Here is a 21918-nt window from a genome sequence, read left to right as displayed (position 1 = left end):
GCTTTAACTAAAGCCCATTGAACAAGCTTTAGTTAAAGCATCCCTGCCACCATTCTAAAGTGCAAAATGCTAACACATGACTCAGTGGGCAGTTTAATTAAAGCAGCTCCAGAGAGTTGCTCTAATTAAAGCACCCCACCCTCATCCCAGAGCATGTGAAAGACATTCATCCTTTACTTAAAGTTAGGAGTAGCCAGTTAGCTGTGTTAGTCTGTAGTCAGGGAAGAGGCAGGGCAGGCTAGCACTTTAGAGACTAACTGGTTCAGAGCACCACAAGGTTTTGTAGGCAACAGCTGACTTCATATTATGGGAATGGACTCCTGACAAAACAGGGAGTTTTGAAAGCTCATGACTCTGAACCAACTAGACTCCATGGTACCACCCTCCTCTAACTGCTCCTTTACTTAAAGGCTGTTACTATGAAGTGAAAAAAGATCATTTTTCCATAGTTATTTTTGTAAGAGGCAAGGAGGAGACTCTCTCGATGCTTCTAATCTACGGTCACTTTTACTGTGGGTAACACTTCTTACAGAAAGACACGTGAGCATGCACTCTGGTACTCTGTGGTGCAGAACAATATTCTCTTTTTCTGTTGTGCACAGCGTGGGAGAAGAGGCTACACTCCCTTACCACACATACTCTGGCACTAGGATAGGGAAGAATAAAATCAATACAAGGCTCTTCCTCTATAAGCTTGGGGCCCTGCAAATCATCATGCTAGTCCTGTGCTGATGTACATAATCATGAAATGTCTTAATCATGGAGAGAATATTGTGCCAGTGCTTTGCCTTAATACAGTCCAAGTACAGCTGTTCCGCTTAATTATTCAGATGTGAGCATCAGGGTGCAGTAATTATAGTCTATGAATGCTAATTGAGCAATCCTGCGAATCAAAATGACATACTGGATATACTATTTCTTTAGTGTGCTCCCTGGTTTCTCTGAAAGCAAACTGCACTAATAAGCCCATTGCAGCAGGAAGTTCTCCTTCCATTATAAGCCTGGACCCCGGTCTGCTGATGTGCGCTGTGTAGAACAACTGACGAGGTGTTTGTCCGTATGTTTTTATCATGGTTTCCAAAGCTCTTCTTTGAACAGGATCTTCAACAGCAGAAACATCCATCCCAAAGTATGTCTACAAAATAGTAAAAAATTTTTCATGATAAGTCATCCTGACTCCTTATACTGCAATAGGGCTCAATTTTTTTTTAATTCTTCAGCTTAACACAAGAAGAGAAGAGAGGCAAGTTTTCCATGTTCCTCTGGTCCCTAGCTGCCAAAACCCCAAATCCATGCATCCTTCCTCTCATTCTGTGTATATGCCTTGGTTTGTGCTTCAAGAAGTGGTCGCTATGGCAAGCTTAAGTTGCTGTGCAATTTTTTTTATATGCATGTTTTTAAAAAACGAAGGCTATTTTAAATACCATATTTTACTATGAACTCCTCAACAATTATAGAGAATTCAATTAAACTAGCAGGAGAGCACCTGGCTTGACAAGTGTTATATTACTCTTGCATGAAGCTATTCAAATGCAGTCTGAGCTGAAAAAGTAAGTTTTAGGAATTCTTCTGCAATTAATAAGTCCCTTTGTCGTTTTGTTCTCTTTTCACCACTGCCCTAAGTGCAGAAACTTTGGAGAGTAACACAAAGCCTTAATAGTGCAGTGAAGCTTAAATGGAGCACCAGGTAGCAGGAGAACATATCTAAGGAACAAAGAATGATTGTACAGGAGGGAATAGGACAAACGTTTTGTTCTATGACACTGAACTTTATTCATGTCTGCTGCAGCTTTTGATAGTCTGCCAAAATGAAAGGCTTCTTTTTGAAGAAACATAAAGCAGAGGCAGACACCATTTCTGGATAGTATTAAACAATGGTTGAGTGCCCAACAAGAATGAAAGACAAAATAAAAAAAACTCAAGCATTGTTGAACTTCATATCAAACACTATAATTTAGCCAATCCATCCTGAACACTGAATGCCCTTGCTGTTTTTTGCTAGTTAACTTTCAAGGGAGCCTGCATAATCCAGATGTTCTCCAAACAATCATGTTGGACACTTTTCCCATCATAAGATTGTATTATGAATAGCCAACTTGACTAAGAAGATACTTACAGCAGGATGGAAAACATTTATAGCCTGAACTGAAGCCTTGCCCTTCTGCTTATATCCAAACACCAAATCTATCCAATGACAGATTGTCTGGGAAACATGGTCAGACTCCAAAGTCTGACGATGAATCAGGATGAAGAGACGAGGATCATTACGTGCCCACGGTGGGAGATTGACATGATTAACTCTTTCACCATTCTGTCGCACTCCAAAATCAAAACCTATAAGCATAAAGTGGGTTTATATTTTCAGTTACTAAAATAGCAAAAGAAATACCCAACCAGCTTGCAAGCACACAGCGATCGGGTACTTCTCATGATGTAAATCATCTCCAGGAACCTTCTCCAGAACTCTGCATTAAATAGCTTTTGTGGCACACCAAAAACGTATATGAAAATTATGAGTTGATGATCCAGAGAAATCTGTACCCTTTTAGTATTATTTCTCTTACTGTAAAGCACTGTGAAACTATAAAGCTTTTCAGTACTTTTGTAAGGAACTTGTTTGAATAGACTTCTTGCTGGAAACACAGTAACCTGCTTCTCATCCTTGTCACAGAAAAGATCCAACCATACTATAGAATTTCATGTGTAATATGACAGCTGTAATATCAATGCAAGAAGCTGCAGAACCATGAGATATTTCTGACATAGCCTAGATGCCTTGTGCTGCATACATATATTCAAATAATCTGGGAGGAATTCTCCCAGGTTTGTTCTCCTAGTACGAAAAAACATATCCAGAGTCACATGTAGACACTTGAATGCTGAGGTCCTTAGGACTGGAGAGCCTGCAGTGCTGACACTGTACACATTGTGCAGCCAGGGAGGGAGCCCCTGTGCACACATCTCAGCGAGCTCTGCAGGCTCTCTTAGTCTGCCTGGCAATAGATGGTAACAGTGCACTCAGAAGCCCCAGTTAGCTGATCCAGACTGTCCATGACAGGTCTGTGTTTCCCTGCAGCATAATGTGGGGATTGTGAAGGGAATGTGTTCTGCTACCTGCTGGAGCAGCAGAGTCCAGTAAATGAAAAACTGCCTCTGGGAAAGATGCTGGAAGACTGCTCTGTTTTGAGAACAGCCACAACGTATAGGGTGCAGACAATTTCTGCAAAGTGTTATGAGTCACAGTGTTACCCTAGACCAAACAGAAGTTCACTGTTGGTTCCAGGGGGCAGGGAAATCTAGCTGCAGCTGGGAGCCTGCAGCCAGGTTCCCATAACAATGGGCTCTCTGCCAGTGCTCACTGTTTTCAGAATGTGAGAGGAGAAAGGCAGCAGAAGGAGCTTGTTCGTGGGACTCCCCAGCCAGTGCTGAAAGGTGGGCTGGGTGAACTGGAGCCCCCACCACCTTGGGGTGGGTGTGTATAAAACACCTTTGCTCCCTTTCCCTCCCTCCCATTCTGAAAATAGCATCAGGCTGGGAATGCTGCAGCCCAAGTTACAGAAGCTGCTACATTTTGAAACGCCTTCATTGGACACCTCATGCAATGAGGAGTCAGATTTTCACCTGATCAGCCATTTTGAAAGCTGTCTGCAGCCATACACTTGTATTTGGTCACAGCTTTCTGTGCTTTTTTCTGTGTCACAGTTTAAACTGCTTTTTGTGGGCAGATCGGGTGAAAATTGTCACTTCTTTCTGTGCTCATACAGACATTTGCTCTCCCAGGAGAAAAACTCTCCAAGGATTGATTTAACCCTGGTTATTCCCAGGTTATTTTTCTCCTGGAGTGGCCATTTTTACTGTAGGAGAAAAAGACTGAACATCTGTACACTTGTGGTTTCTCCTGGGGGAGCAGCAACTCTCCCAAGAGAAAATGAATGACTGTACAAGGCTTTAAAATTTTCACTACATCTGAAACGATCTCTGTCCAGAGTACTACCAAACTTCCACTATTCTATGCAGTTTCAGCCAGGTTTCAGATCTGCATTGTTCACAGACACACACCTACTTGTTTTCTACCTAACACTGAAAGGCCAATTTTCTACAGAAAAAAAAACTCACTAAAAGCCCTTTCTGTATGGGATATTTTATGCTGATTCAACAACCTGCTTCCTCCATCTTCTTACAGCATTGATCCCTTTCACTGAGTTCTTCAGCGAATTTGGCAAGGAAATATGAACAGTTAAAGAGATTCAATCTTTTTAAGTGCTGAACACTACAGTGAGAACCTGAGTACCCTCAACTCCCAATGTTTAACAGAAGTTGCTTGTCTTTATACCTTCTTCCATATTCTAATAAAATAAGATATAAATTCACTCATGTTCAACATAACGAGAGAAAGCTGTATCTGACTGATACTGTCAGAGTACTCTGGGGACCCAAAACCATAAATAGCTGAAAAAAGGAACATAAGTATTTATAGTAGACATTACTTCTAAGAGTAATATAGGTAGGGTGTTTTAATTACTATACTTACCACGCATCTTTTCAGTTCTTTCATATTCAAATGGGATTATGACAGTGCAGCTCATGGGCATGATATTTGGATTTGAAGAACTAAAATTGTGACTACAGTGGCCCAGCCAAACTAAGGCTCTGTGGGTTCATAATGTCAATACCTGAGACCAGTCAGGTTTTCCCCTCCAACACCCTGCTTAGTGGACAGTTAAAAATTCAATAGCTTGGGAAAGAACTGATCACACACAGTTCTCAGTTTCAACCTACAGGTAAGTCCTTGGATGTTCAAAAAAGGTAGTGCCCAGTTGATCTTTACTATACCTTCTCTGTTAACTAAAAACTCTGGGAGGTAGAAAAATTCTGGGATTAGCTCCTTTACGTCAGTCATAGATTCGTAGGATGAGAGACGCCAGGTTGTATTGGTGGAGTGAAAGGTTCTGTCTGGGATGTCAAAACTCTGATCTGCAAAGAAAACCCAAACTGAGTTTGTTACACTGACAGGAGGAAATCATAACACTACCTGCACATTTGACATTTCAAAGAGTCACCTTTGCCCATTTCATTCCATTAATCAAATCTGAGCAGCTAGAGCCTTTGTATCCCAGTTAGAAAGCTGCAGAAGATTTAGACCATTGTGAGGGACATGCATTGTGGGCACAAATATTGTAGGCTTTCCTGAGGAAAGCCTCAAAATGGGTCTGCTCTCAAGGTAGGGCATATTTTAGAGATTACCACACACAACAATTTCACATTACTGTTGATCAAGAAAAAAGGCACACTCTGGAAGCAACTTCCTGGTTCAGAGGCTAGTCTCTTGCCAGAGGCAGAACTGGGTGGGGTAGGGTGATGGTATAGATGCACCTCATTCAATTCAATTCCTCCTCCACAGCCTGGGTCTGGCAGGACCGGGTTCTCAGCTTGTCAGGTGCTAATGGCTGCCTACCTAGCCCAATCCTCCTGGAGTCAGGCTGGCTGCCCCCTCTTAAGCCCAGCTGTCAGTCAGATATACCTGCTGCATCCTGCCAGCACCAGAAGCCAAGGGCCTGATCCTGACTGCATTCCTTTCTCTAAAATCTCCACCATACATTTCCTTTCACAAGTTTATCAAGATGGAGTTTAATTACATTTAAACAGAAATGTCTTACCTTGATAGGCTAAAAACATTTTAGTAAAAGGAGGTAGTCTGACAAGGAAGTGAAGTACAGTTCCACTGTTGGAGTAATGAGAGCCATAGTGGTAAGGTTGAACAGGGGGCATTGGGTCATCCTCTCGAGCTCCTTTACGGTATTCCTCTTCCAAGTACTAGAGTAGGAAATACATGTGAAGAAGCCTAGGTGCATTTTCATCTTCTGCCTGCTACTTAATTTTGCCAGAGTTGCTACTAAGGGTTAGAGGGAGATAAAACTTTCACACTTCACTGGTGCTACCTCTTGCAAGAAACTGTTCTGCTTTCCTTCAATATAAAATTAACTTTTCTACAGAGAGAACAACCTACTCTATTTTAAGTGAATATTCCATCTATTAATTACATCTTAGCAAAATATAAGCTATGGTTTTCTGCAAAGGTACTGAAATGGTTTATCTTATTTTCCATTTGTAGTTAAGTCTTGTTTGACATGAGTTTAGCTAACCTGATGCTTGCTATCTTTTGGTCAGAAACAGATGACTTATGAGTTAGATCAGGCTGTCTTTGCAGCTTTAAAAAGAAAAAACCTTGGAAGCATTATGCAGGAACTCACATCCAAGATGCTTTATCTAGACCTTTATATCCAAAAACCTAATCTTGGGTGTGGAAAGTTTGAAGGGACAGTGCAAGTTTTCAGAAGGAAAGCTACATTTACTCAATTTTCAGATATAAAACTTACAAGCCTAGGTCATAATTTCAAGAGAAACTGAGGCCCCTGCCAGATATGCAGGTAAAGGTGCAATGGGATCTGATGTGCGAGCCACTCAATCACATCTTCTGCCATGCACCTCTTGCCATGCACATATGGATATTGTGGGACTGCTTATCAGATCCTACCATGTCTTATTGCTGGTGCAGGGGGAGCCCAGGATCATGATCACAGGCTCCCCCTGTACCAGAAAGTAGCAAGTTTCTGTGGGTGAGTGCCCCCTCAGCTGATGAAGCTCACAGCCACTGGGAGCTGGCAGATGACAGGACTCCTAGCTGTAGGGGCTCATCATATGCTCCCATAGCTGGGAATCCCAAGAGCTGATCCAAGCTCCCCACTGAGGGGACTCACCTAACAACATGTTCAATTAATGGTCCAAGTCCCCAGAAGCACCACAAGGTCAGGTTTTTCCACACATTTTAAAAACAAGCCTTTGCATATATATGCAGATGCAACTGTAAGGCCCACATTTTGATGAATCCAGCCTCAAGACATTCTCTATGGACTTTAAAAGGCACCAGGAACAAAGTTCTATTTATAGGATCAACAAAACTATTTAACAGCGACAGCAGGCAGTGCTAGTGGGGTAATATAACAGCAGTAGCTTAAATGATTAGTTCTAGTTTTCCAATTGCATTGATCTTCAGTGAAGCAGCACTTACATTTACGGCACACTTAGTCTAAATGACTAAAGATATTTGAAGGCAAACATAGCTGTTGTATATTAGTAACGTAATTTTTACATTATGGAAAGCACCAAAATTTACATATACGTTTCTCTAGCTTTTTCAGTCAGTTTCATATATTAGAAGTGATAAATAATGAATTCAATAACCATGATATATTAAAAGGGTGCTAAAAAGTGCATTATGATTTGTAAGATTACGCTGATTTTGTGTCGATATTTTTGGGTACACAGAGACAAAAATATATGAGCAGAATCCATCCACATTGTGGAGAACATTCACAGGACCTTAACATTGAAAATGAAAATCCTTCAAAACCCAGATTCTCATCTATGGACACATATTATACAAAGTCTCCCTCTTATTTTGGTTTTAAATATCAGATGCATACATGTAAAAATTTAATATTTTAAAAGTACCTTATAGGTATCCACATAACGATCTTCCTTTTCTTTAGACTGTACAGCGATAGGTTTGACTAAGTTTCTGAAACAGGAAAAAAAAAAAAAAAAAATGAAGAAATGGTAGGATGTCATTAGCAAATTCATTTAGATACAAATTAACCATCATGGAAACTAATACTTTTAGGTTAAAAGCCTAAAAGGACTAAGGCAAATCCTAAGAAAAAAATACAGTAAAAGCTCTGTTATCTGGCATCTCCCAGGCATGGGGGATGCTGGTTAATCAAATATTCCAGTTAATCAAATGTGCACTGTCTGGTGCACTCCCTGGTATCAGTGTTCCAGGGGACAGGGAAGGGAGCCCTGTGCAGGCTGCTTTGCCCTGGGCCGTGGGCTGAAGAAGTGGCAAGAACTCTGCTCGCGGCAGCAGTAAAACCTGGAAGTGGTACTTTCGGTTTTGCTTTTGCTGTGTCCCTCAGATGCCGGTTAATAGAGTTTTCCAACTAATAAAGTGCTGAGTAACACAGCTTTTGCTGTATTACAAATAGATTAGGGAAATAAGTATTTATGTGAGGTTAGGGGTAATGGCAAACTCATTTATACACAGACTATAGAAAATGGTTTTCTGGAATGAGAAGCATGAACTTCATCATGTGTCCATGCCAATGCACCTCACTCCCGACTTGATGCAGCACCTTTTTAGATTAAGGCCTTAGCTGCATGCAGGAAGAGAACCAGTTTTAATGAAAACACATTTTTAAATCAATTTAGTTTTAAGCAATACTCATATAGGCACTCTTAAATCCGCTGAAAAGACATTGCTTGTAGCTGGAGAAAATTGCTCGTAGAATTAATTCTGGTTTTGGTTAATCTTCCCTGGAGAATTAACCATAGACATGCCAAAAAATGAAGTCTTTATGACTCTACAGATTGTAAGTTCAGGATAGTAAATATAGAAGCAGACCTAGAGACTACTGCAATATCAAGTAGGCTTTTAAAGTTAAAACAGGTGAGCCATTTACCTATTAAGAGCCACTAATTTACTAGACTGAATATATTTCACATCAACCTTCCTAATCAAGTTTGCACATAATTTATCACAGTGCCGAGAATAGCTTTTTCCAACACAACTAGGTAGCTGAATTACTTGAAAATAAGTAGTTTCACATATCATATTACCTATAAACAGATGGATCATTCAGGTCCAGAGTGTCACTGGTATAGTCAGAAAGGATAAATGGAAACACTGGATATTGCATGAGATCATTAAAGGAACGGCCAGCATGTTTATTTAAATGAGTCAGATATTCAAAATTAGTAATCTGTCCTGTGTACCACAAGTGGGTCAAAGCAGTAATATTTCCATATTCCAAAAGGTTAGGCAGGTTATTCGTTAAGATGCTGTGGTACACATCATCACGGACCTAAAAAGATAGAAATAGTGTTAATAAAGTGCCATGTTTTATATTTAAAAACAACTAAGTTTCCTTTCTATACAGTAAGTTCCTCATTTAGTAAGGTTGTGAAGGCCTGCTGTGGGCAACACATTAGAAAACTGACACATGTAAAAGAGACTTATTTGGCTTAGTCTCATTGTTTGAGAATGGGGGGTAACAGATTTGCAGGCTTGCCAAAAAATTAGCTCCTCCCCCTGAGTGGTACTCCAATCCCCTTCCCCTGCATGATCTGGTGCTCTGCTTTCTGCCTTATCTGCTGCATGTCCCCTCCCCCGTCTGCTACATGCCACACAGAGGCAGCCTTGTGTCACTTTTGGCATGCATGCTTCAGGCTGGCTACTCCTGTTTTAGAATACATCTGTGATACAGTATCTAATTTAGAAGCTTGATGTGACAGACTACAGGGTTATGGTAATTTTTCTGTGTTAACTGTGCTCATCTTGTAATAAAATTGTATGTCTCAGTTTCCCCCTAGCTAACTTATTGGGGGGAGGATGTGGAGAGAGTAGGTTAGAGATGGTGAAGTCAGAGTGCCTAGGTGCCAACTGAGACAAGATGGACCTCTAACATCAGGATTTAAATTGCTTTGCTGTGTCAACAAAGTTGGGATGGCTGGTGACACCCAAGAGGCTCCAGGACAGCTGAATGAGATAGGTATGGCAATGACCAGAGCAGGCAGGAAAAGGAGGCTGAGGCAATCTAAGGAGAGAGATTAGGGAAGCAGCTTTGGGACTTGTGGATGGGCAGGTTGGAAAAGGAATAGCTGAGTAACTTGGGGGTACTCAGAGCTCTGAGGGCTGGATTAGGGACAGATGACTATTTAACCCTTTGGATAGGAAAGGGTCTTTTGGTTCTGTGACATTTGCTCCAATAAATGTCTTTATTGAAAAGGACCTGTCTGTTTTGCTTCTCCCCAGTAAGCAGCAGAACTGGAAGCTAGCTCCTTGAGTCAAGGCCAGGAAGGTTTGGAGTCCAAAAAGCCAGGATCTCAATGGGAAGAAGCCATGGCTCCCCTCCTCAGCTCTAGAAGCCACGCCTGAGCTGGTTTGAGGGTGTACACTCAGAGCAAACAGGTTAGAGTGGTTCCAAATAAGCAACCCACCATGGGCGGGGGGGGGCCTCTGTGCCACCCAGTTAAACCATTAACTCGGTCTGTGGTAGTTCATAAAAAAATTCTCGTAAGCCTACTCATAGCTCTCTTTAAATTGTGAACTCATGAATACGTATTGAAGATTGAACATACACATTGAAGATCTATCAAAACAACACTATATTACTCTGCATTAATAATGATTTACCTTTGTGTTATCAAAAGCTAAAAGCAAAGTTCTACCGTTTGTCAGAAATATTTCCACAGCATTGTCTCTTAACTGCCACCAACGCTTATGAACTTCCTTAATTTCTTCATATGTCCAAGAAAAGGATGCTGGTTCAGTTTCCCCATGAAAACTCTGAAGGGTATAACAGATACAAAGTAATTGCTAAGTAGACTTCCAGCAAACACACAAAACCAAAAAAAATTAACCCTTTTTAAGTTTTGTCAGGTGTATATTTATACTGTATACTGCAGGTGACCAAACCATGGCTTGTGAGCTGCATATGGATCCTGGGCAGTTTAAAGCAGTTACTGAAATACATAATTTAATGACAAATTGTCCTTTGACCTGGAGCACTGCGTACAGATCAACTCTGGGGCATGCACATTGCAAAAGCTGCAGGTCCTAGAGCTCTCAAGCCATGTCAAGATTTCAGTTTGTAGCAAGGAGGATTAGGAACTTTGGCCACCTTTCCTATGTACTGTAAATTAATTTTCTGAATAAAGTAGTTAAAGATTTTTTGTACTATAAGACAAAGCTTGAAGAATGCTTATGCAATAAATGTTAAAGAACTAATTGGTGTACAAAAGATTTAATTATAAATGAAATTATCTTATTGTTCATCTAGTAGAACTTTTGGTTTTAATTAGTTCCATTTCCATGCAAATAGAAGGTATTGGTAGGGATAAAAGTTAGCTCAAATTTCATTATAAAAAGGTAATGAAAGCTTTGTTTCATTACAAAGTTTCACATTTCAAAAATAGCATACATATATTATTACTAGAATGCCTACATTCTAAGATTCTGACCCATGACTAAGATTCCTAAGCACTACAGCATAAGTTAATAAACCACCACATATATTAGCCAAAAAGCTTTGTCAAAATATCCTCTAACATACTGTGTTTCTGAACTATTATTAACAACCCATGAATTGGAATCTTAATACAATTTGAATTAAATTAGTCTTATGATGATTATAAAGTTCACAAAGGTGTTCAGAGTCGCGTTTTAGAAAATTTAGAAAAAGGTAATCTTACTCACAGAATTTTCAATTGTATCAGAAGCATTGTCTTGAACAAAATACATTCCACATTTTCCTGCAGAGAGGAAATGTTATATAAAAACAGTAACACGGCTGATTTACTGTTAGTAATCTGTAGACAGCACAACCTTTTACTAGAAATGCATTTAAAAATCTTTTGACAAGTATTTAGTAAATCCAAGTAGTGCAGTGTGCAAGCTAGAAAAGGAAGGCCAAACTAAGTTATTTTAGTAAGGTGCAACTCCAGTGAAGTAAATATCAATACAGAGTTGATGACTACTTTATGCTTGGAATGCTTGTGCTAGTGATTTTAGAGACGTACTAGAGGTTTAACTTAAGTATGATAATGGAACAAAAACTAATTACTCAACTTAAACTGTGATGTTAATTAGTGCCTATATAGTCACATGGCAAAGTAAAACCATGCAAAACAACAGTTTAAGTACTCTACTATTCATAAATCTTTACTAGGAGTGCTATATCTAAGTCAAACAACAGTGCTGATGTTATCAAATGCATACATATTACATGCCTGGCCAAAAATGGGTTGTATACGCTTTAGAAAATTCAGAAAGTAACAAATAGGAATTTATTTATTTAATATAAAACTTATAACAAATTATAAATAGAATGCATATACAAATTACATGTAACATTTTTCTAAATACTCTAGAATGCATTAAATCTACTTCAAAAAATAAAACTTATTGCAAAAACACGTAGAGAAGTTTAGTCAACCATTGACACAATTTCACTTACCTAACAACAGTTCACCAGCTGTCTCTCGAGAGGGTGCCACACTAATGCATCTTCGATTAACTCTGAAATAGACATGAACAATAGCACCACTTCAGATTTTTATCATTTCTAATGTATATCCAATGTTAGCTGCTTCAAATACTACAAGTACATTAAGTGGAACAACTGCATAATTCAGACACTTGCTGATGTTTGCTAGAAACACTAACAAGATTCAATACAATAGTTATCGTGGTTATTTCCAAAAAAGGGAAATCACCAAGTCTGTACCACCAGTCACTGCATGTAGGGCCAAAACTGCAAAATGGTAACTACCATTTTCACAGAAAAGTCAGAATTAGAAGTGAAACACTCTGTATACATACTACAATCTTACATTATTCTACTAAATTTTCTGCTTTGAACAAGCAGACACACACAAAGTGATATATGTGCATAAATATTCCTTGTTAAAATATCAGATTGAAGTTTCTCTCATGGCTGCCTGCCATGAACAGACGGGCCAAAAATGTTTCTTTGGGAAAGTCTTTTTGCTTGTTCAAAGCTTACCTTATATTCTCACTTGCTGCTTTGTCTTTGACAGTGGAAGAGTGAGAGGAATGAGTTTTGTCTTCAAATAAGTAAGACAATGGGGGTTTGATTACCTCTATTAAAAAAAGAAAAAAGCAAGTTAAAAATAGTTGCTTGCTTTCATAAAATCAGTCAGACTTAACATTAAGGATAACCTTACCCTCCTGTTTCTGCCTGTCTGGGAGAAGGTATTTATTTGGTATGGTCAAATAGCACCTCTGCAAACGGCGTCTTTCTCTATTTGGGCCTTCTGTTGGATCCAGTTGCCAAGATGTTGGATAGTAGACAGGGTCATACCAAAGTGCTCTGAAAATTTAAATATTTTAGCTTTTAAGATGCCCAGTTAATGTATCTGTTGTACAACTTTTCAATTCAAAATAATTAAAATATAACTGCTAAAAACATATATATTTCAAAGGGTGCTTACAAATGTTCAGGCCCCACTCCAACTCATGGCACTTTACACATAGCATCTTGAGTTAGAGCAAAAGACAAAAAGAGATTGTCCAGTGGAAAAAGCACAGTGGGTGTGTCTACATGTTTATTAATGCGCTTTAGGTAATGGGCATTAATCTAGTATATCCACTGTAAGATACTAAAAAAATGTGGATTAGCCTATTTTAATGGGCATTAGCTGAAGAGCATGGTTTTTTGTGACGCTTTCATGTGCATTAAGATAGGTTAATATGCATTTAAAGTCCACATGTAGGTGTGTCCAGTGAACCCTGTCTAATACAGAATCTGTAAAAGCCAAAACCTGCTCAAGTTGGAAAGTTTGTATAGTCCCAACCTGCTTTATAGGAATTGTGTATATGTGATCTGCATAAATTGAAACCATCTAGCATAGAACAGGAAAGAAAATTTGGGACCCATTTGTAGAATCATCCTGTATATTACAGAAAGTAACTACCTATTTTGTGCAAGGTGTGAGCACAGGGCCAAGAGAGCAGCTGAGCAGCAGAGAGCACTGAGCAGAGGGGCTGGGAAGTTTCCCCTAAGAGGCAAAAACCTGCCCAAGCCAAAACTTTTCACAGTCCCACACGATTTTGTCTTAGACCGGTTTCACTGTGCTATCAAGATGATGCTGTGAAGTTTCATACTACGTAAATATTTAATATTGCTGGTTTTTAAATTGATGTTAAATATTTGGTTTGTAATAGCAGCATGCGGTACTTTAGTTGAAGTTCTATATTTCCTTATGTGGTTTAATTCATTTTGCACCACAAATAAAAAGATACAGTTTACGCCAGACATTAATTGTAGGCCTATAGTGTTCTTGTACTTTGCTACTCTGCCTTTCAGACAAAAATGACCATTTCTTCTTCTTCTCTTCCCTGCAGTATGTACATCAAAATACACCCGGCAAATTGTCTAATTATTTAAAAATCTAGAAGTGTCATTTGACTGTCCAATTAAAATATACAGGAAAACAGAATCATTTTACAAATCTTAAAAACAGTTGAAATATTTTGGAAGAACAAATCATATTAACCTACTCCTGCTTTCAGCAGCATCTAGAGGCAATTTTAATTAATTGACAACAACACTCTTGACTCAGCAATGAATATAGAATAGATACTTAAGGTCAGCAATACAAATTTACAAGGAAAGTCACTCACCTATCATGTGTAAGCTGCTGAACAAGTTCCTGCCAGTGTCTACTGGCACTTAAGTCTGCCTTATATATACCCCTAATATGCTGAATCACCTTCTTTCTTTCCATCCCCTGAGAGAGGGAGACTGTTTGGGTGATGTCTGCAGCTATTTTGGAAATATCTTTTGACTTTGCATCCAGCCGTTGAAAGAGACTAAAGGAAAAAAAAGGGTAATATGGACTAGATTATAAAATGCTTAACAAACGCTTTGAAAATTGAAGACAAACATATGAGAAATGGTTTGCGAAGTGAAGTTAGTTCTGCTCTCAGTACCTGGGGTTCCCATTATGGCAGGCTCGCTATATTCATGTCCTCGGGACTACGGACAGACATTCAAAAAGCCTGAGCCTGAACTGATTCACTGTTTGAAGGTCAGTCTAACCTGCAAAGTTTGAACTGATTTCGAGGTGGATAGACATTCCCTTTTTGTTCCAGAAATGCAGGCACATTCCTTCAGTGGCTCAGGCTAGAAACCAGGGAGCACTAGAGCAGCCCTCCCTTTCTTCCTAGGGTACTGAGCTGAGGGGGGTGGGGCACAGGAAGGCCCCAGCAGGACCCTCTGATTAGGGAGGGATTTCTCTCCTCCTCGTCAGCAAGGGAGCCAGCAGGGATTTACAAAGCACTGAGTTACAGAGGGAGCACTAATCACCCCATTAACAAAACAAAGGGATCTCTCATTAGTTCAAGCTCTTCTTAAACCACTATTTCCAAGGAAGGAATGGAGGAACATTACCAGCTACCTGTTGATTAGCTCCAAAGAGCTCTAAGCAGACACTGTCCTGTCTGCCTTTGTCCTGTCTCCCACTGCATGTACTGTAGCCAGCATGTGGTATACTAGCTAATGCTGAGAGGCGTCTGTGTAAGGTAGAAGGGAGGGGGGAATCCCTGCTTCAGCAGGGAGTGGGGGTGGGAAGCAGGAGGAAGCCAGGTAGACCCTGCTGTACCTGCAGTCCCTCCCAGAGCTGCAAGCCAGGGAGTAGAGGGGAGGGGCCAGCCCAGCTCTCTGAAGCATATAGCCCTGCCCAGACCAGAGAACATGCAAGGATGCTGGGGGTGTCTGATTTAACTTAAACCAGGAAGGGGTCTGGGGCAGACATTACATAAATTGGTTTGACCCAAATTAGTTAAGTCTGATACTACCATCAACCAGGTTTCTCTCAAACCGGTTTCAGCCATTTTCAAACTGGTTTATGTGCACTGAACATCTGTTCTGTTACAGGTTTAAACCAGTTTCTGATCACTTCAACTGGCTTATGTATGTCTGTCCCTAGCCTAGGAGTACAGTCAGGATTTCTCCCGAGACAAAAGCTGGGACTCTACAGGATACAAACCCATTGTCCTACTTAGTACCTGAGAAGAAAGTATCCAAGATAACACTTCATCCTGGGACAATCAAAGCTAATTTGAGTTAACTACCAGTCATTCCAGGTACAAGCTGCATGTGTAAAGGGCTATGCCATTCCCAGGTTTTGACCTGGTTCAATCAGAACCAACTCAATGCAATGTTTGCTTTTACCTTCAATCATGGCTAACTGGTGCCACCTTAGTCGGGGGGGGGGGGGCTGTGCCCCCTTCAGCAACCAGTCAGCAACTGGGGGGCCAATCTTGCTGACCAGGAGGAGGGTGGGTAGTCCCCCCATGGCTGATTGCGCCAACCGGGAAGTGGCCACTCCTAGAAGTGGCCATGGCATTTCATCCAGTGCTCCCACTCCCCAGCCAGCACTCGCACAGGGGAGTGTGTGTGTGTGTGTGTGTGTGTGTGTGTGGGGGGGGGGGGGGGCAGCACCAGCACTCTTGCCTGCCCCCCCCCCACCCATTGCCTAAGCAGGGAGCATGGCCTATCAGGGGGTGCACCAGCATTCTCAGGGGGTGCATGTGCACCCCCCACGTTGCCACTGCCTTCCATGATTCCTTAGATAGGGTGTGGACAGATGTAACTTTCGAAACTTTTCAACATAATGGGCTTCAAAACATTTCAAAAAGATGCCAGGCACACGCGCAACCCATCAAGCAGCTATTTGCAGTGGCATACTACATGGGGCTGCAAAACCCTGTGGCTCACTCCTGTCTCTCCACCCCTCTCGCCCCCACCCCTGCTGTCACCACCCTCTTCTGCTCTCATCTTTAGACAGTCAATGCTGCTCTGAAGCCGCCATTTTCCCCAAGGCTCTGGTCCACCCCCAAATAAGGTGATAGTAGAAGAGCTGATATCATTGGGTGCTCTCCTGCACCTCATCCTTCACAGTCCCTAGGCATCATCCACTGCAAGAACTGGAGATCCTCTTGCCCTCTGCCAGAACTGGAGAGATACCAGGGACGGAGGGGTGGGGTAGAGGGGTGAGGGGGGCTAGAAAGCATTGCAATCCTGGGTATAGCACTGAGAACACCTCCATTAGGGGTGGGAAAGGAAACGGGAAATAGAGTGGCTCCTGCCTACAGCAGGGCTCTAAGCTCCTCAAGTGCTGGAAGCCCCAGTGTATTCTAGGCACCGCTGACACTGCTGTTTCTGGGACATGGGGGTGAGGAACAGGTGCAGCAGTGCCTAGGGTATGGGAACTTGATGCAGCAGTGGTAGCAGCTAGGTGCAGCGACCAGCAGTAGGAGAGCCGGAAGGCTGTTGCCAGCCTGTCAGACAGTCTACCCAGCTCTCCCTGCCTTCCCCTCCCAGGGAAAAGAACTGAGCACAGTGGGATTCTGGAGGACCCTGGGTCTTCTATTCCCATGCAGACGTAACAGGAAGTGAAGTGCTTCAAAGAAAGCAACCCATTTCAAGAGGAAATATTTTGGAGTGCTTCAAAGGGATGTATGTCTAGTCTTCCAAAGAGTATCAAAGGAGTTTAAAATGTTTTAATGTTACATCTGTCCAGATCTTCAGTAAGTAAATTGCTCTCCTTATCCTATACAAAAAGTATTGAATATGGCCATTAAAAGGAAAAAAAATAAAATCAAACCAGCTATAGGTAAAGAAAAATTCTGAAGAACATACATAAATCAGAACATAACGTGACTGAAGATATTGCTAAAAAATTAAAAACACTCTGAAGTGTGAATTGCAGTCTACTTGAGTGACAACCTAAGTTCTCAAAATCATCCTAAACTGTAATTTTGAAATATTTCTCTGGAATGAGTGTTCCTGACTGCTCTGGTCCTTTAAGCTTGATTAAGAGTCAGGGTGGTAAAATAAATCCCACTTCAGAACACTAGAACTCAGTGAAAGAAGCAGGATTTGTTGGATAGTACCTTATTGAACCAACTCTATTTGGCAGAGATGTTAAAACAAGCTTTCAGGCTTCCTGCATATTCCATAGTAATGGCTACAAATACTACTAACTCAGTGTTTCAGGTCTGCCATAGGTCTGGCTTCCAGGAGAGTGTGGTTAGGATGAACACAGAGCACAGTCTTGTGAGGATTATGGGTATCACTGCCAGTAGGCAACTTGGGCACTGCTATAAAACAAACAGGTGGGAGGATTGAGAGTTTAGAAATGTTTAAGCCCTTATCCTCCCCACCCTCTTTCCCCTGCCCCACAAATAACTTAAGAGTAAGTTTGAGTGTAGTGAGAGGAAGTACAGAGGTGTCTTCAAGCCTTTGTTTACTCCTGGATGGCAAGTTATGCACTACATCTAGGAGGAACAGCCCAGAATCGCATTCTGCATGCTTAAAGGTTACAATTTCATTTTTGCAGGCAGCATATATTTCAGCGCTTTCAATACCTATTTTCATGCATCTTATCTGACCAACTGCTCTGGGCTACATTTGGCAATCAGTGAATGAATTCATGAATGCTTGGGACAAGGTTGTACTCCCCTTCTACCAAGAGAGAGTTCCATTAAGATGTACTCGTGGCTCTCCACAAAGAGAAAGAACGCTCAAGCTATAACTGAAATATGGATCATTTGCCTGCAAGACTTTCACGCAGAGAATCTGAAATATTTAATTCTCAAGTTGGTGATCAGTTAAATCAAGAGATCGCAAGTCAACTCACTAAATTTAGGCATAGAATAGATTCATACACCAATATCTTATGATTTGATAGTTGAAGGAAACTTGAGCCCCAGTCACAGAACATGTAGGGCAAGCTCCAAGAATTCAGAAGAATGATCAAAAGCTCTCCTTTTGCATTAACTGGAAAAAAAAAAAAAAAATCACAAAAGAAAAACAAATCTCTCTCAGGTATTTACTTCTGGGCAAAGATCTACATGTAGTATTTTGGAAGTTACTAACTTTTAGCAGTACTACAAGTCCTTTGATATGTAAATTCTCTGAACTACACACTTTACTTACCTACATGCCATATGATTTTTGCATGAAAACATCCTTTTGCTGATTAAGTCTTTGAACACAATGAGTATATAAAATCTTAAGATTATTTTTAAAAATGTATGCTACTGCATTTTAGCAAAATGCATGATGGGCTGATATTAAACATTCATCCATATAAAAGTTTCTACAGTTTTAATGAAGTTTATGACTTATCCATGCATGGTTTCTTATCTGGGACAGTGGAGGCCAAACTTCTTCGTATGTATGCCACAAATTCTCTCAATTTTTCTGGAGTGCTACTCCAATCTCTCTCTCATCTGCTCTGCTTTTTTCTCCTTGTCCAATTTGTTGCTTTTTTCTTGTCCAATGTGTTGCTTTGCTTTCTATTTCTGCCCTACCTGGTGCTGTCTTACTTGTCTGCTCCCTAATCTGCTGCATGTCACACACCGGGGCTGCCTGTACCACTGTGGCAACTGTGCTGCAGGTTGGCCACTCCTCATCTACAAATTCATTAAACAAATCTTGTCTGACAAGACTGACCTCAAGCTGACTTAAGATTTCACAACTGTATGTAGGAGCTGTCTTGATGATGTGTAACAGGATTTGCAAGGCAGTCTTTTGCCTGGCTAAAGTTTTTACCCGAGATAAAAAGCTTTTTAGTTTGGCCAAACATATTTGGGCATGTAAGATATATTCCAGATATGAAAACAGCTAAATGATTTTATGACTACTGCAAAGATCCCATTAGTTTATAACAAGAGATTTAAAATTAAGTTATATCAAATCAGCAGGAATCTACAAAGCTTTTAAGAGTTTACAAAATGGTAAGACAAATATAGCAGAATAGTGGGTTAATCATGTCTGATTACAATGACATGTGCCATACTCTTAATTACAAGGTTCACATGTAGAGAAAACCATTGTGACAAATACAATAGTTAGTTTTTAATTGAAAAGAACAAATTTACTTAGGGTTTTTTTGCTTTTAAAATTGTACTAAATAAACAATGTAATGCTCTGAAATTTAAATAATACTGTTCTAAAATTAGTGAAAGCTATCAGAATGTGTATACCTACAATCAAGCCATTTTAATTACAGTGCAATAAACTTTCCATTTTTGTTAATTTTAAACTCTTCTATAAAGTATATGTGGCATTTTGCCATGAGCTGTGTGGAACAAAGAACTCTTACAAAGATCTTACAGCCCTTTTAATAAAGGCACGTACTTTTGCCGATTGTTAGTCATAGTCTTCTCCCAAGCAGCTTTGTTCACACCTTCTTCTGCCTCGTACTTTTTTTGATCCTGAAAGAAAGAGGGTTATTTTAAAACTAGAAAGGTATAGATTTTTGCTTGCCTAGTCAGCTTGAGTGTTCTATACCCGATTTATTAAAACATTGCATCTAAAACAAATTAAACAAGCCACTGCTCTCAAAGAAAGGTCTGCCCACTCATGTCTTCTCATCTCACCTATTGAAGTGATTTAAACCACACAGCATTAGTTTTCTGTTTTAGGAACACTCCCCTGCCAAGACAGAAAAGTTTAAGTGGTTCATGTTTTGAAAATCATCATAAACCACTATAAACTGGCTTGCTTTTTTTTTTTAATTTTAATTGAAGGCTATCTAAAACAACATAATGAAGACTGATTTTAAGTAATACTTCTTTACCCATACCTCTTTCATAGCTTTAATGATGTCTGGTTTTAGCGGTGCCGTGGAAGGAATGCTTTTATACCCACAAGATTTCAATGCATCTACAAATGTTCTTGCTGATTCTTGTTCTTCTTCCGTCAATTCATCCTTGTGATCATGCATTAAGTCATACAAATAGAGGGCTAATTTAGGTCCATGCTAGAGGAGAATAAGAAAGTAGTTATTCTCAATATTGGACAACAGAACCCTAAGCACTCACTTAAAAAGCTATATGTTTTTACTGAATTATTTTTTCTAGTGCAGGTCTTCTCTGCTAATTTTGGTGATATTTCTGGATTTTCCCACTCTTAATTTGCTGAAATCCCAAGAAATATGGAGAAAACTCATTTTTTGTATTAACAGACAAAAATCATGGGCAGAAAAGCCTCCAGAGTTTAACCCTTAAATAAAGGCAAATTTCCTAAGCATGGTTGAGGCCCTTGGAAAGCTAAATGAGAATTTCTTGTTACATTTGCAGTGTTCAGTTTCGCTTCTTTAGGGCCTTGTGCTTATTTCAGGACATGGGTACCAGAGATCTCATGTTTTATGTACCCAAGATTTTGGCACTTGCACAACTGACCATAGTCAGAATTGAGAGGAAAAAAAAGTGTAAGCGAGTAAACTTTCTGTATTCAGCATGGGGCGCCCAACCTAAGCCATCATTGCTGAATTAGTCTTCTCCCTGCATCCCTAAACTTTACTGGGATCTTATATCCACAATGGAAACTTGCACATGATCAGAAATACATAAAAGTTTGTTGATCCTTGATGACCCTCCTTTACTTCAGAGACTCTCTGTTCTACTATGGCTCAGTACCTGGGATGTAGACATATTTCCTAAAAAACACCATTCTAAATGGATGTCATTTCAGATTCAACCTTCAGCCTGTTAATTAATATTCAGTGAAACATCAAATATAGAAACTGTGACAACGCAGCCAAAGGACCTTTGCACTCTCGTCAAACCTGGCAATGTAACGGTATTTCCATCCATAGGGAGTATACCACTAATTCCAAATTCCACTTTAAGAAAATCTTCAGAAGAGAGTTTAGAACCATACTGGTTGAAAACTACTTTAAAAAAAAAAAGTATAATTTAAATTACAGTTTTAGCATTCAGTTTAAGAATTCCAGTAAATTCAGCTCAAACACCAGCATAAGCTATCTTTATGCGTTTTCTTAGGCCATATTTATCTTGTCCCTTCTTTTTTCAGATTACCGTCAATAAATACCCTTATCCAAATTCTACAATACTGAAATTAATAAACTTGCCTGTCAGTAATATCCTCATTTTCTGCAGAGACATATTTGAACGCGAAACAGCAAAAAATAAAACAATTTTGTAATGTAAAACAGAAGTTTGTGTTCAAGAGTTACAAGGCTTTTTTATGCTCTGCTTACGTGTAAAGTTGGACTCAGACAGTCTCGCAAAATCTCCTGGTGGTTTGTTTCACACACTATGTCCAAAGCTAGTTTTCTTTCCTGCAAGGGTCTTGCTGGGGACAAAACATTCACGAGGAGTCTTCCAAGTTGCGTACGGAACGTATCTTTACATGACCAGAGGACCCTCTTCCACTGGTGCCTGGGAGTGCTCATTCTGCTCGTACTCTAAACCAAGAAGAGATTTTTTTCCTCCCAGTAACAGGATTTTTCCTGATCATTATA

At 40.1% G+C, this 21918-nt stretch overlaps 1 protein-coding gene across 1 annotated transcript in view; it reads right to left on the bottom strand.

Moving 5' to 3' along the window:
• LYST (lysosomal trafficking regulator) overlaps positions 1-21918 on the bottom strand; it is a 122266-nt gene that overhangs the window by 13047 nt on the left and 87301 nt on the right. Inside the window, exons 31-45 of the mRNA XM_019549833.1 lie at positions 21655-21861; positions 20236-20412; positions 19788-19864; positions 14261-14449; positions 12802-12947; positions 12621-12717; positions 12072-12133; positions 11312-11367; positions 10250-10402; positions 8674-8918; positions 7513-7579; positions 5658-5814; positions 4834-4974; positions 2117-2334; positions 905-1135 (exon numbers count right to left, since the gene is read on the bottom strand). Of these exons, the coding sequence (XP_019405378.1) occupies positions 905-1135; positions 2117-2334; positions 4834-4974; positions 5658-5814; positions 7513-7579; positions 8674-8918; positions 10250-10402; positions 11312-11367; positions 12072-12133; positions 12621-12717; positions 12802-12947; positions 14261-14449; positions 19788-19864; positions 20236-20412; positions 21655-21861 (2223 nt within the window). The remainder of the gene's footprint in view (positions 1-904; positions 1136-2116; positions 2335-4833; positions 4975-5657; positions 5815-7512; positions 7580-8673; positions 8919-10249; positions 10403-11311; positions 11368-12071; positions 12134-12620; positions 12718-12801; positions 12948-14260; positions 14450-19787; positions 19865-20235; positions 20413-21654; positions 21862-21918) is intronic.

The sequence above is a fragment of the Crocodylus porosus genome, unplaced genomic scaffold, assembly GCF_001723895.1.
Source record: "Crocodylus porosus isolate Cpor-Errol unplaced genomic scaffold, CroPor_comp1, whole genome shotgun sequence".
NCBI lineage: Eukaryota > Metazoa > Chordata > Crocodylia > Crocodylidae > Crocodylus > Crocodylus porosus.
The sequence above is the reverse complement of the archived record's forward strand: the minus strand, read 5'-3'. Positions and strand labels throughout refer to the sequence as shown.